Source organism: Diabrotica virgifera, chromosome 4 (assembly GCF_917563875.1).
Source record: "Diabrotica virgifera virgifera chromosome 4, PGI_DIABVI_V3a".
Taxonomy (NCBI): Eukaryota; Metazoa; Arthropoda; class Insecta; order Coleoptera; family Chrysomelidae; genus Diabrotica; species Diabrotica virgifera.
In genome coordinates, this window is record NC_065446.1 from 42410525 (window position 1) to 42426806 (window position 16282).

At 34.5% G+C, this 16282-nt stretch overlaps 1 protein-coding gene across 1 annotated transcript in view; it reads right to left on the reverse strand.

Annotated features, from left to right (window-relative positions):
• The window catches only part of LOC114325498 (suppressor of lurcher protein 1), a 933155-nt gene extending 917175 nt beyond the window's left edge, over positions 1–15980 (reverse strand). The window contains exon 1 of the mRNA XM_050648175.1: positions 15870–15980. Within this exon, the coding sequence (XP_050504132.1) occupies positions 15870–15893 (24 nt within the window). The 5' untranslated portion in view covers positions 15894–15980. The remainder of the gene's footprint in view (positions 1–15869) is intronic.
• Positions 15981–16282: the final 302 nt, after the last annotated feature.

Here is a 16282-nt window from a genome sequence, read left to right on the forward strand (position 1 = left end):
ACTTGGCAGAAAGTGTAGGTACTATACACCCTAGGAAATTATGTTAAATAAACGTTTCTGGCTACTATCAGAGGCGTACGAGAGGGGACAGTGAATGTTTGACCCTTCCCAAATTCCATGCCACTATCAGAATTGTTTTTTGGCGAAATATTGTTGATCCACAAATACACTCAATGTAAATAACATTGGTACCTTATACAAATTTCGTTTAGAATTTTATGGATAATGTAAAAATGCCATAATATATTTTTTTATAACCTTTTTCTATTCGATTTGTCAAATAAAGATCTCTTCCATTTCTAGCCATTCATCCCTGTTGTGTGCGAGGCGTTTCCAAATTGGTCCTGCGACTCTTTTGTTGTCGTCACTCCAGCGCATTTGAGGTCTTTCATTTTCAGAATAGCTCAGAACTAGATGACAATGGAATATACAACAGTTTTTACATGGATGCATAAGTTTTATTATTCCAAAAATCATAGTTATTGTAATGCTGTTGCAGTAGAACTTATATGCCAAGTATTTATCTTTATACCCAACATACAATATGGTCTAAGTGCTAGGATACCTTTTTTTTGGGAGGTGAGAATCTTCAAAAGACCCTCTGGGAAGGTCTCCCAGGTGTGTCGGATTCAGTCCGGCACGCTTCACCGCGGACCGAGGCCGCCTACCGACTAAACGTACCCCCTCTTTCTCCAGCCGACAGGTCTGGAACCGCACTTAGCGTGCATATCTAATTGCTAGGATACCTATTTCACCCATGAGGCTCAGATATCAGAAATAATTTTAAATTTTGATTTGAAAAGTAATTGTTTTTATAATACTTCTTTTATATTGTGTTCTATAAATAATACAAACGTGGTATTATAAAAAGTTCTTTTTTTTTATAATACTTTACTGCTGTAAAGTTCCCTTTCGATAATTAATTTAGCCCGTTCTGAATATTTGCTATTTATATACCGACTCACATGTTTATAACTATGAAATTAAAATACTACTGTTATATCATGGAGGCTATCATTTTTCGTGATATATTTTCCTCTTGAAGTTTTCTCTGCGCATGAGAAATGGTGGTTACCGTTTATCTCTTAAACAATAAACACAGCAAACTTGCGAAAAGTAGGGCGCACAATGTACTAAAAAATGACAGTTGTGCTCAACTCCAGCAATTTACACCACGAAATTTATTATGAAGATTAGGGACAATTTTAAGATATTTTTTTAAAATACATACATTTGAATGCAGGGCACTAAAAATTTTTTTTATTATAAAATATGTTATAATACACTATAGTTAAAAAGCTGTGACCATCTAGAATCTAGTAGAAGCTTCAGAAAAAAATATAATTAAATAGGACTACTTTTTTAAGAATTTTTTTCGCGTTTTCCAAAATTCTTACGTCAATCATAGGCAAAATTGAGTTTTATCGTTAATTAACATATTATGTAATCATCATCATTATCACCATCATCCTCTCTCGGTCCACTGCTGGACATAGTCCTCCCCTGTTTGTCTCCAAAGTTTATCGGTTCTTGGTTTCCATTCAACTAGTTTGCGAGTCCATCTTCCGTCCTTCATTCTGGCAACGTGTCCAGCCCATTTCCATTTTAAGTTAGAGTTTCTTTCAATGACGCCTATGACTTTGGTCTTAGCTCGTAGATCTTCGTTTCTAATCTTATCTCGTAGAGTGGCCCCTATCATTGATCGCTCCATTCTTCTTTGCGCTACTCTTAGTTTTTGTGCGTTTTTCTTTGTGAGCGATATTGTTTCTGCACCATAGGTCATCACCTGTAGCACGCATTGGTCGAATTTTTTTTTCATATTAACTGGAATGACACTCTGAAAAACGTTCCTAAGAGCTAAGTATGCTGCCCATTCTTGTATTATTCTTGTGGATACTTCAGTTGTTTGATTGTCCTTACCTATAATAATTTCGTGGCCCAGATGTATATATTTGTCTACCAGTTCTATTTGTTCATTTTGTATTTCAAGGTGTTTACTTGGTACTAAGTGCGTCATATATTTTGTTTTGGTTATACTCATTTTTAAGCCTATTTTATGAAATGCTGTACTAAGTTCTTTCAAAATTTTCTTTATTTGTCCCAAATATTCAGCAATCAGGACTATATCGTCTGCGTAGCTTAGGTGGTGTAGCATCTCTCCGTCCACATTTATTTCTTTGTCATTCCATTCGAGGGTTTTGATCACTTTTTCTAGAGCCGATATGAAAAGTTTAGGCTCTTTGAATTTTTATTTGGTTGCTGTTAGCGTGTAGTTTTGTCGAGCTTGTGGCATTTATATATATTTCATATTACCCTCGAATATCGGCTATCAATACGGCTCTCGTTTAGTGCTTCTATAACACTGTCGAGTTCTACTGAATCGAACGCTTTGTGGAAATCTACGAATGTTAAAACTAAGGTCTTGTTATATTCTATGGATTTTTCGATTTGTTTAGAGGTGATCGTTGATTCCAAAGTTTGCTCTGAATCCAGCTTGTTCTCTACTATAATATAGGTCTAATCTCTTGTCTAATCTTGTGATGATTACTCCCGTGAAAACTTTATAAATATGGTTTAACAGACTGATTGGACGGTAATTTTCCAGATCAGTTTTTTCTCCTTTTTTGTACAGAAGGATTGTTTTGGCTCTCTTCCAGACAGATGGTATGGGTTTCTCTGTCAAACATAGATTAGAGAAATCTTTTATTTTTCTAATTAGAGCTTCACCTCCATTCTTAACAGCCTCGATCACTATGCCATCGTCTCCTGGTGATTTATTGGATTTCATTTTATTCATCGCTTGTCTAATTTCACCGAGAGTTATTTCTGGCAATCATATCTATCGGAATGTTGATGGTCCCCCGCATTGTGTACTTCGTGATATTTCATGTAAATTTTGCGTCTTCTAGCGAGCTTTAGAGATCTTAGTAGCAGCATTTGACCACCTGATAGTTCGTTTACTAAAATATACGTTTCTAATATGATGATTGAATGATTTTATTTAATCACTAAAATTTACGTTCCTGGTATGATGATTTGGGGTCAAACAGCCAAAGTAAAAGTACGATCTACATTGATCAATAAAATTGAAATCAAGAAAGGGGTACGGCAGGGCTGTATCTTGTCTCCTATTCTTGTTAACATATACTCGGAAGAAGCATTTAAGACAGAGCTAGAGAAAAGCACAAAGGGAGATATTGGGATAAATGGAGAAATGATTAGTAATATAAGATATGCTGATGACACTGTCATTCTCGCGAGTAGCAATAAGAAGCAAAAAAATCAAATAGTAATAGGGCAGGCAATGAGGGTATTTGGCTCCGAATTCCATCCTACTCTATCGATTTGCTTGATATTTTCACAGTGAGTAGGGAATAGCTCAAGAAACAAAGTCTACCCTATATACGATGGCGCTTTTATGTTGAAGGCGGTTCCCAACCCTTCAAGGAGGTAGACATTTTTTTGAAATAACCACTGAAGTGGCTAGAGAACCTAATCCTGAGCAAAAACTGTACCATAATTTTCTTTTTGAAAACTCAATACTTTTTAAACTATTCATTGTTGAAAATTGGCCATTTTCATTGAAACATACATAACACCTTTTCGAACGGTTTTTTGCGAAAAAATGTGCTACTGTTTTCGAAATTATAAGAACTGTGCATCTAACTAAAAAACTATATAAAACATTTTTGTAACTTATAAAAAAAAAACAAAGAGATTTGTTCCTTCACGCATCTTCAAGTTACAACACAAAAAGGGATATGGTAGGTGAAAAGAGTTTGTTTTCTGGTGCATGCTCAAATAGGTGTATTCAACTTGAAATAGAGAAACGGTCGACTAGTGCTTGATAAACCTTTAGAATGAGTAATATTAAATGTTGATTACATTCAAACTAAGCGAAATATGCTGCAAAAAAATTGATGACCAATGTATTTTAAGAAAAAATTAGAACTACATTTAACCCCTCATCCACTAGAATTTAAATGAATCGTTTTACTTCTACAATACCTTTTATTATGGTGTAATTTTTATGCTCAAAAATTTGGACGGGTTTAAAATGAATTGTCTTTGAAAAAATAACATCAAATTATAGAGCGCATGTTTAAATTTCCTTAAAAATCTTCCTTTTCTGCATGTAACTCGAAAATAATAAGAGATACGAAAAAAAGATCCCGTGCAAAAATTTAGTGCTTTTTTAGATAAAAAATTTGTTTTTGTTTTTCATTACTGTATATCTTATCATTTTCAAGTTACTTGGGGAAAAACAAGATTTTTAAGAAATTTTAAAAATGGGCTCTATAATTTGATGTTATTTTTTTTTCAAAAACCATTAATTTTAAACTTGTCCAACCTTTTGAACATATAAATAACACAATGATAAAATGTATTGTAAAAGGAAAACGATGCATAAATTCTGGTGGATGAGGTGTTAAATAGTTCTTATTTTTTCTTAAAATACATAGGCCATCAACTTTTTTTAGCACATCTGGCTTAGTTTGAATGCAATTGACATTTAATAATGCCCATTTTAAAGGTATTTTCAAGCACCGTAAAAGGTATTGGTAGTATTATTCTACACATAAAATCCAGCATTTCTGTTATTTCAAGTTGAATACACCGATTTGAGCATGCACCAAAAAACATACTATTTTCACCTACCATATCTCTATTTGTATTAGGTATAGCTAGAAGATTCATGAAGGAACGAATAACTTTGTTTTTTTTTATAAGCTACAAAAATGTTTTACATATTTTTTAATTTGATGCATTATTTTTAAGGTTTTTTTTTTTTTTTTTTTTATTTAAACAATATAAATACACCTAATCTACAAGATTAATCAGTATTTTTTCTTTAACCTAATTTCCCTAAAAAATGTTTGTAAACTAGATGTCACGTGGTCCATCCTAGCTTTTTTTTACATGAAATGTCCACTTCTTTGTTGTGGCTACACAGCACAGCACTGACTCTGCTTTTCACTAATTGCTCACGTATTTGTTGTGGCTACAATACAATGCACAACACTAACTAAGCCCGGCACAACTTCACACATTACACGAGCTCGAACGGTTTAGTCCTCTTGAGCCTTCGCATCTGGGGTTCGTTGACAAGAAGCTGAAGTGCTTCATGGTTGGGATGCTTATGGAGCCTGTCTTAATGTCTTCTGGCGACTTTCTTGATTTCATTTGGAATAGATTCGATTTTAAGATCTCTACGCAAATCGTCGTTCCGAACATACCAAGGAGCACATACAATATTCCTTAGTATTCGGTTCTGGAGCGTTTCTAAATTTCGGTAATTACTTTTTTTGGTACAGCCCCATAATTGTAGGCCATAGGTCCACACCGGTTTCAATATCTGTTTGTAAATTAGTACTTTGTTCTGGATGGAAAGTTGAGAGTACCTACCTATTAGCCAATACATATTTTTGTACTTTATCTCCATCTGTTCAGTTTTCTTTTTAACGTGCTCCTTCCATTTTAGTTTGACGTCGAGATTTAAACCCAGGTATTTCGCTGTTTTTTTATTAGGAACAACGTTGTTGTTTAGAATAATTGGAAGATTATTGATTTTCTTGTTAGTGAAGTTAATATGAACTGACTTCTGTTCATTAAACTTTATACGCCATTTTTTGGACCAGCCTTCTATACCATTAATTGCATTTTGTAAGTTAATCGTAGATTCCTCTATAGTTGCTCCTATTGTCATGACTGCTGTATCATCAGCAAATGTGGCCAGTTGGATGTTTTCCCTCTCCGGAATGTCAGATGTGTACAAAAGGTATAGTATTGGTCCAAGAACGCTACCTTGTGGAACCCCTGCATTTATTTGCTTTAACTCAGAGTACTCGTTTTCCATTTTAACTCTAAATGTTCGCTGGTGTAGGTATGACTTCAATATTTCAACGAGTTGCATAGGAAATATTTTCTTTAGCTTCATTAACAGACCGTCGTGCCATACTTTGTCAAATGCTTTTGCGATATCCAGGAATACTGCCGAACAAATTTTGTCCCCTTCCAGTGCTTTTTCTATTTCAGTTACTATTCGATGGATCTGGTCAATTGTGGAGTGTTTATCACGAAATATTTTTAAGGTATTCGCAAAAAACCGTTAGAAAAGGTGTTACGATTCAATGAAAATGCTCAATTTTCAACCGCTACTAACTCAAAAAATTTTGAGTTTAAAAAAAATTATATAACAGTTTTTGCTTAGAAATAGGTTTTCCAGCCACTTAGGGCTAATTATTTTAAACCTGGCTCTCCAGGTTATCTTAATCAAAAAATTTTCACCCCTGAGAAGGGGTGGAAACCACCCCCAAGATAAAAGCGCCATAGTATATAGGGTAGAGTTTGAATTAGGAGATAAGTAGAGGCTATTCCCAAAATCTCATTAAAATCCATGCAGTAGGTTAAAATTCGGAGATAATATCCTGTTCTTGCTCTCGTTGACTGGCGTATAAGAAAAACCCAACAACGAGCAAGACAAATGATATTATGGGAGGTGAAAATATATGATCAAAAGAATTGAAAAAGAGGATTCGTACACTTACTTAGGAAGTCCACAACGGCATCCAGGGCGGAGAAGAAGGTCTTCACAACGGTCTGGAGGACGGAGGTGGCAGCCCCCTGGTTTTAGGGCTTGTATAAAATCGAACCTGGAAATCGGCAGCTGGTTTTTCAGTATCTGTATTGAGCGGAAGTCATTTAGGCCAGAACGGTCAATACAGAATAGTACTCGGTGCCGTGGCAACCACTTAAACAGCGTGTACACAGCGGTGTAGAAAGCCAAGGGAATGACTACTACACTATTTTTCCCAGGTTAATCAATATGGCTGAGGAAATAAACGATAGCCCCGAGTACGGGCGCTTCTTAAATGGGGCAGGGGTGCGAAGAATCTCCCGCTTGGCCAAATTTGATATACAGAGAAATTGTAGAATAGGCACATGGAATGTGCGGAGTTTATATGAACCAGGAAAAACACACAATGCCATAAATGAGATGAAAAGGCTGCAAATATCAATTCTGGGTATCAGTGAAATGCGATGGCCCGGATCTGGCCAATGCCATGTGGATGATCATGAAGTATATTATGCAGGAGAAGAGAGTAATTACCATCGTCATGGTGTAGGATTCATAGTCTCAAACGAGGTTAGCAAATGTGTTAGAGCGATATGCCAGGTATCTGAACGAGTCATAATGATTCAGTTGAACGCGAAACCCAGAAACATAAATTTAATACAAGTGTATGCACCGACAGCGGAAAGTGAACTGGAAGAACTTGACAAGTTCTACGCCGATGTAAAAACTGTTACCGACCAACTCAAGACTAGAGATCTCACCATTCTGATGGGTGACCTTAATGCTAAGATAGGAAAAGGCAGACAAAGTAATATTATTGGCTGTCATGGACTGGGCGATAGAAATGAAAGGGGAGACTATTTCGCAGATTTTTGCAAAGAACATAATCTATGTATAATGAATACCTTTTTCAAATTACCTAAAAGGAGATTATATACGTGGAAATCTCCAGCAGATACCCCCAATAATATCGTAAGAAACCAAATTGACTACATAACCATCAGTGAGCGTTACAGAAATGCAGTAAAGTCTGTAAAAACCTATCCTGGCGCCGATGTGCCATCTGATCACAATCTATTGTTAGCCGAAATAAAATTAAAACTTAAACGGATAAAACAACCACGATCCTCTAACAAACTGGATACCGATTTTATTAGAAACAACAGTCAGGGGATTTCAAACAATTTAGAGAGCAATTTTGAGAATAGCGAACAACAAGAATCCATCGAGGATCATTGGAACCAAATCAAAACGATTATAAGCAACTCAACTCCAAACTTCAAAGAGAAAAATCAAAAGAAGCAACAGTGGATGAACGATGATATTTTGAATTTGATGGAAAAAAGACGCAAATTTAAGAATCAAAACATCGAAATGTATAAACGCATTAATAAAGAGATAAGGACTAAAATAGGAGCGGCAAAAGAAACATACTTTGAAAAAAATGTTTAGAAATTGAAGAGTTGCAGAGAAAACATGATTCATTTAATATGTATAAAAAAATAAAAGAACTCACCGGTCAGAACAAAAAACATGCAAATAACATCGTTGATAGAGACGGAAAACTGATTATCACTGATTTGGATAAAATAGACAGATGGAAAGAATACATTGAGGAACTGTTTAAGGATGAAAGGCCCGAGCTTGAAATTAACGAAGTAGTTACAGGACCTGACATAACTATGGACGAAATTGAACAAGCAATAAGATTAGCAAAGACCAGAAAAGCGACGGGACCAGACGAAATACCGAATGAAATAATAAAGCTCTTCGAAAATTCAGGTAAAAGATCTCTCCTTCATCTTTTTAATAAAGTTTATCAAACTGGCTATATACCAACGGATTGGCTGCTGTCGACTTTTGTGACGATACCTAAAAAAGCAAACGCGAAAAGATGTAGTGACTACCGAACCATTAGCTTGATGAGTCATGTTTTAAAGATATTTCTACGAATTTTGCACTCTAGGATGTACCAAAAAATAGAAGAACAGCTTGGTGATACACAGTTTGGATTCCGCAATAACCTTGGGACCAGAGAAGCACTGTTTAGTATTCAGGTTATGGTACAGAGATGCAGAGATGTCGGACATCCGGTTTATATGTGTTTCATTGACTTTGAGAAGGCCTTTGATCGGGTAAAACATACGGAAATGATTGCTATTCTTCAGAAAGTGGGTATTGATGATAAAGACCTACGCATTATCAAAAATCTTTACTGGCATCAACGTGCAAACATCAGGATTGGCTGGGACACGTCTGAAGAACTTCAAATACGAAGAGGAGTAAGGCAGGGCTGCATTTTGTCCCCACTAATATTTAACATCTATTCTGAGTTTGTTTTCAATAAAGCAGTGGATAATGCTCAATGTGGTATCAAAATAAATGGCGTCAATATTAATAATTTGAGATATGCGGATGACACGGTGTTAATTGCGAGCAATTATGAAGAACTTCAACATCTGATTAATAGGATTACCACAACGTGTGATGAATATGGACTCAAGCTAAACACCGTAAAGACCAAGGTGATGGTTGTCAGTAAGACGCCAATACAACCGGAAGTAGTAACAGCTTATGGTGAACAATTAGAAAGAACTAACAGTATCACCTACCTTGGTTGTAATCTAAATGAGAACTGGGACATGAGCAAAGAAATTAGAATACGTATAGAGAAGGCCAGAGCTGCATTCTTTAAGATAAAGAAACTTTTATGTGGAAACAACATTACTTTGAATCTTAAAATTAGATTAGTGAGATGTTATGTGTTCTCTACTCTTTTGTACGGTGTCGAAGGTTGGACTTTAACAGATACTCTTCTCAAGAAATTGGAAGCCTTTGAAATTTGGGTATACCGAAGAATCCTACGAATAAGTTGGGTGGATAGAGTTCGTAACGAAGTTGTTTTGCATCGGATGGGAAAAGTCACAGAAGTCGTCAGAACAGTTAAAAATCGAAAACTTGAATATTTTGGCCATGTTATGCGACACCCAGAGAGATATAATATACTCCATTTAATAATACAAGGCAAGGTAGACGGAAGAAGAGGGCCAGGTCGAAGAAGAACGTCGTGGCTTAAAAACCTGAGAGAATGGTATAACAGATCCTCTGCATCCCTTTTCCGAGCTGCCGTCAACAAAATTACTATAGCCAATTTGATAGCCAACGTTCGATAATCGAGCACGGCACATGAAGAAGAAGACTTAGGAAAAAGAGTTACGTCAAGTTAAGATCAAGTGAAGGAGTTACGTATAAGAATAGAAAAGGCACCAGCCTCGTTCACTAGCATGAAGCAAATTTTTACCTATAACCCCCTCATTCTACCCCTCAAAATCCAACTTTTCAAATGTTGTATATTTCCGGTTTTGTTATATGGAATGGAAGCCTGGACAATTACCGCAACATTAATGAAGAAATCAGAGGCCTTCGAAGTGTGGTCTTAACGACGTATATTACGTATATCCTGGATCGGGCACGTGACCAACGAGAAGTTCCTACGCCTGATAGGTAATAAGAGAGAGGTAGGAATATCCATAAAGAAAAGAAAGTTGGAATACTTGGATCACATTATGAGGCGCAGTAAATAATGAGTACTTTAGCTAACTCTCCAAGGAAAAATAGACAACGGAAGAGGTCCAGGGAGTAAGAGACACGCGTGGTTCTATAACTTACGATAATGGATTGGATTGACATCTGCTGGGCTATTCAGATCTGCCCTGAACAAAGTCAGAATAGCCATGTTTATTGCCAAAATTCAGAATGGACTAGACACGTGAAGAAAAAGAAGAAGATATGATGATTGGACGATTTTATCTAATCTCTAGATCATCCGAGGGATAACGATTGCTTGGTAAAGAAGACATCCAGATGAGTATACTTTCTCTAAGTCCTGTTTCAGTATAACAAGTGTTTTACGTCAATGTAAAACGTGCAGATATGATTATGTAAAATAATAAAAGTTGTAGTCAATCTAGTTTTCAGACGTATTAGTCTTCTTTTCTTTAATATAGCCGAAAAGTAAAATCTGTGAAGATAAAAAGCAAAGATTTTAAAGAGATAAATTAAATTTATCTTTTTCTACGGCCGTGCTAAAACAGCCACTTTCCCGCACGCATTTCCTTTCCGAATGTTGAACTTTCCGGCACTAGTGCGATAAATTAAATTTTATAATATGTTATAATACATGTTATAAACTAATATTTAGATATTATTTACTAATTTATTTCAAATTTATCTTGTGTTCATGTTATAATGAAATTAACGCGATAGTTCGTTCAAATAGAATTATTTTGACACCATATTTAAGAGGCAACGTATTTTGTCGAGATATTTGGCACACATATTTGTAATATAGTAAATAATGGCGGTACAGCACCCCATTTGAGAAATACGTTAGTATGTGGAAATTAATGTATAATTAAATAAAATATTGCCAACACGAGGCTGTGTCGCCATTAAGAAGAACAGAACAATATATTTTCTTTAAATAAACTTTTTTATGTCATTCCTAGATTTTGTGTCACATTGGAACTACTAAGAATCGATTATCTCTAACAAGAAATTAAACTTGACTGATTTGGCAACATTTAGCGCACCTATGTGTATGATATTTTTTGTTTTTGATAGTATAATGTCATAGTAGCCACAGAATAAATAACTATACAGAAGCGAAACTCCTGCCGAAAACGGCAACATAATTTTCATGCTCATGTGTCAACGTAACTGGTGCAACCTCACTTTTGCGACTGACGTGACAGTTGTTTATAGTTAAATTTTATATTTATATATGTTTTATTTTATATTTTATTTATATTTTATAGTTAAATTTTATATTTCATATTTAACTAATAACAACTTGCCAAAAAAATTACCTAATTTGGAATGGTCTATTCCTTAGAACATCAAGTTCTATTCTGTAACTGGTGCACAAGGTCAAATATTTCGGTCCCAACAAAATCAATAGGGCTTTTCATTCACAGTCATTTGTTTCGAGCTTCTGTCATGTGTCACATAATGTTAATATATCTACGTCGTACGTTATTGGTACATACCTTAGAAAAAAATTTATTTTATATTCTAAGGTACATACGTACAAACCAAAGACGTATGACGTAGATATATTAATATTATGTGACACATGACAGAAGCTCGAAACAAATGACAATCGATGAAAAACCCTATGGAAACGACGCGACAGTCATATTCGCTTCTGTGTGGTTATATATTCTGTGCTGTCGCTGTCGTACTGCCGACGCACTGTTGCCGCACTGTTCAAAGTTCGCAGAATTTTCTAAAAACAAAAATATTGATGACGCGCTAATGTTGACCCTTAAAACTCAAATCAGTAAACAATAACTTACCCGTTGTCCTAGGTGAACGACAAACGCGACAACGCGACACGACGCGACGCGACGCGAAAATATCAAGTAATGGTTGTATTTGTGTATGGCCTACGTTTTCGGGTTAATCAGTCTACGACAAGACGCGACGAAGTGCGAACTTGATTTGTTTGCGACGAGAAACGACACAGTGTGACGCCCCATTGCTTTTTTCAATTCAAATTATGCTACGCAATAGTTTATTAAATAAATAAAAACTAATAATAACTATATAGTACCAGTGTTTTTTCATTGACATACCTTAAAGTCAATAACAGCCTCTCCTCAATAGAATTTGATTTTTGAAAATTACTTATTGACAGTTATTGATAGCTCAGTTATTAATACTGAGTTTAACAGCTCCAATGATATAATCGAAAGTGAATAAGCCACAATACACTTTAAACCAACGTGGATTATTTCATTAATTTCGGATATAAATGATTAAACTCTCCAAATTTGCTCGTTCTAAATATATGACATTTGTTGTCTTTCTTTTTCGTTTATGGATTTTTTTAGCTAAGTATTTAAAATATGAATTTTCTAGTAACACTGCCGTATACTTTCCCACACTTAAGAATAGGAATGAATAATTGACATCGTCACGTTTGTCCTGGTTTGAGTGATGGAAAGCGACGCGATGCGACGCTACATAAGCCACACGTCGCGTGAATTACTGGTCGCATCGCATCGCAACGCATCGCATCGCGTCGCGTCGTTTTCCGTCGCTCACCTAGGACAACGGGTTAGGATTTAAATCGTTATCATGAAAACCAATTTTATTTTATTGAAAATTTGTATTTTACATCCTTGTCAGAGAACGTATTGAACAATTTAAGGATCACCTTGCATCAGTAATACATTTTCAAAATGCCACGAATTGCCCGTTTATATTTAATATTGTCAAGCAATAAGTAAAGCCATTCTTGTTTTTCCAAATGATTAAATTTGCATACATTTTTGTATTACTTATTGTTTTATGTTGTATTTACTCGTATATAAAAATTGATATAACTCTATTTGTTGTGGCATTTTCCACACGTACGGTCGTAGAAAAAATATTGATTTTAAATCAGGCAGAAAGTATATTTCCCGCACGCGACTGTTTGCCCGAACTCCGCTATCGCGCCGTTCGAGTCAACGGAAGTCGCGGGCGGGAGAGTATCACTTTCCGCACTAGTTAGGAAATAGCTATTTTTCTACAACCACTACTCAAAGTGCACTTTTCTGCACGGTTTTATGTTAGCAAACTTGATATTTTCTCACAGTATAAGATATTTGACATTAGTGTGCAGAAAAGTGACGTTTCTGTGCCGCAAAGTGACGTTTCTGTGCCGCAAAGTTCTTTTCTGCACAGTTGACTACCTCATTCTGAGTAACGTTATATTCTGTTTACATCCGTGGACTACCGCATTCTGAGTAACGTTATATTCTGTTTACATCCGTGGTTAAACTTTAGACAAATATATAACCTATAAGACAATTATTATATTTAACTATAGCATAGAAACTAAATTATGGATGTTACAACTGTTTTATTTTACAATTTTATTCTTATTAAACATTTTATAATTATCAAATAACCAATAAGGATTTAGCAACCTGTGCAAGAGACGTCGAATGAAGTAGGTTTTGTGTATATCCGTGACTGCATAAATATGATGTCAATAATGTGTAATAATTGTTTAAATTTAAACAAATTAAGGCAGTGCATTAATTTTTTAACTGATTTCTGTGCAATTTATTTAGGTATAAGGAATTTAAATTGATTAGTAGGTATTAATTAAATACAGTTTAAAATTTATCACATAGGTACTATTATAATTAATCGTCGTTTGGAAATTGTGATTTTTATTTTTAGGAAAAACTGTGCTTGTAGAAAAAGTATAGTGTGAAACACGTGCAGAAAGGTAATTTCTCACTCGTTTGAATTGCGGCACTCGCTTGCGCTCGTACCGCAACTTTTCAAACTCGTGAGAAATTAGTACCTTTCTGCACTTGTTGCACAATATACTATTGTATAACAAGGGAGAAAAGTGCTACATTTCCTCCCGAGAATGAAGTTTCATCAGTAATCATTCAAGGGAGGAAAAGGCACTTTACTCCAATGTTATACATATGGTTTTTCCACCTTCCTCAAATAACAAGTCAATTTTTCATTTTTACTTAATTTATTTATGTAACTAGCCAACAAAATTTATTAGAACTAAAACTAACAAGTAGGTAGGTACAATATAACTGTCAACTGTCTAATATAAGTCAAATTATTAATGTAAACATTGTTAAATCAAAATAACAATTTACTGTTTTTTACCATTCTACAAAATACAGGTTGTTTTATAAATAAACGTTAAAATGTATAGATACTTACGTAATAGAAAATAGATATTGTACAGGACGTCAATAAGTTATATTTCATGAATGAAATACCATGACGTCACTTTTACTTTTCCTCCTTAGGGAGGAAATAGCTATTTGTATAACAAGGGAGGAAAGTGTAACTTTTCCTCCCGAGAATGAAGTTTACTGCCCGACGCGTAGCGGAGGGCAGTAATCATTCAAGGGAGGAAAAGGCACTTTACTCCCATGTTATACATATGGGTTTTCCACCTTCCTCAAATAACAAGTAATTTTTTCATTTTTACTTAATTTATTTATGTAACTAACCAACAAAATTTATTAGAACTAAAACAACAAGTAGGTACAATATAACTGTCAACTGTCAAATATAAGTCAAATTATTAATGTAAACATTGTTAAATCAAAATAACAATTTACTGTTTTTTACCATTCTGCAAAATACAGGATGTTTTATAAATAAACGTTAAAATGTATAGATACTTCGTAATAGAAAATAGATATTATACAGGGCGTCAATAAGTTATATTTCATGAATGAAATACCATGACGTCATTTTTACTTTTCCTCCCTAGGGAGGAAAAATATTTTCCTCCCTAGGGAGGAAAAGTACAACTTTGCTCCCTACAATCAGGTCCGGAAAAGTATACTTTCGGTAGAGGTAGGTGGAAAAATATTTTTCTCCCTAGTAAAAGTACAACTTTGCTCCTTACAATCAGGTCCAGAAAAGTATACTTTCGGTAGAGGTAGGTGGAACTAGTTATTTTCCTAACTAGTGCGGAAAGTTATATTTTCCGCACTAGTTATACCGAAAGTATACCGAAAGTAGTTCCGCACTAGTTATATATAGATGCCGAAAGTAATACTGATAGCGGAGTTCGGGCAAGCAGTCGAGTGCGGGGAAGACACTTTCCGCATGAGTTAGGAACAATATTTTTTCTAGGGCCGTACGTTTGGAAAAAAGCCACAAATAATAGAGTTATATCAATTTTGGTTTAAAAGTGAAAATACACAAATTAATTCTTTCACAAGGTTGTCCAAACCAAACTTTCAATATAATGGGTTACCACGACGACGAAATGGGTTTCCAAGACGACGATTCAAAACCATTGTAATTTTCTACTGATCTGAGTTTTAAATATTATGTCAAAATAATTTTATTTCATTGAATTATCGCGTTAATTTCATTAAAACATGAACACAATAAGATAAATTTATAATTAATTAATAAAAATTATATATAATAAAAATATAATTAAATTAGTATATAATATCTAAATATTAGTTTATTGCATGTATTATAATATATTATTATAATGCCATATTACAAGGTATTTTACTTTCCCGCACGCCGCGCGTGAAAGTGCAACTTTCGGAAACGAAATGTGTGCGTGAAAGTGGCTCTTTAGCACGGCCGTAGAAAAATAACTATGTATTTTTAATATTTTAAAATGAATCACTAAAAAATCCATAAACAAAAAAATCCCCTGTAGCAATCTTGAGCGATATAATAGTTACATGATCATTATTGAATAATTAAGTAAAACTGATGTACTTACCTTCATAGCATTACTGTTATTCATCACAAGGCGTCATCATGAAACGGCTTCATCGTTTGTAGTAATATGGCGTTGCGGAAACTTTTAATGAAGTATCCAGAAAGAACACCTGGAAATAAAAAGAAGTGAAAAATAATTTATGTAAATCTTATTTATTTTAACTAGGCCAGGGAGCATTATCATTAAAGAGTAACAAGCTGATTGAATTAAATCTTCATAGAAAATCAAGAAATAGCATGCTGAAAATGCGAGAATTATCATAACGAAAGCTTTGTTTATTTACGTATTTTAATTCATAATATGGAAACATGCTAATATGAAAAGTTGTTTAAAATTAAAAATTATGTTTTAATGTGCAATTATATCATCCTCATTTAAATGTTGTGAACTATAAAGGTACTTTACCGTTGATC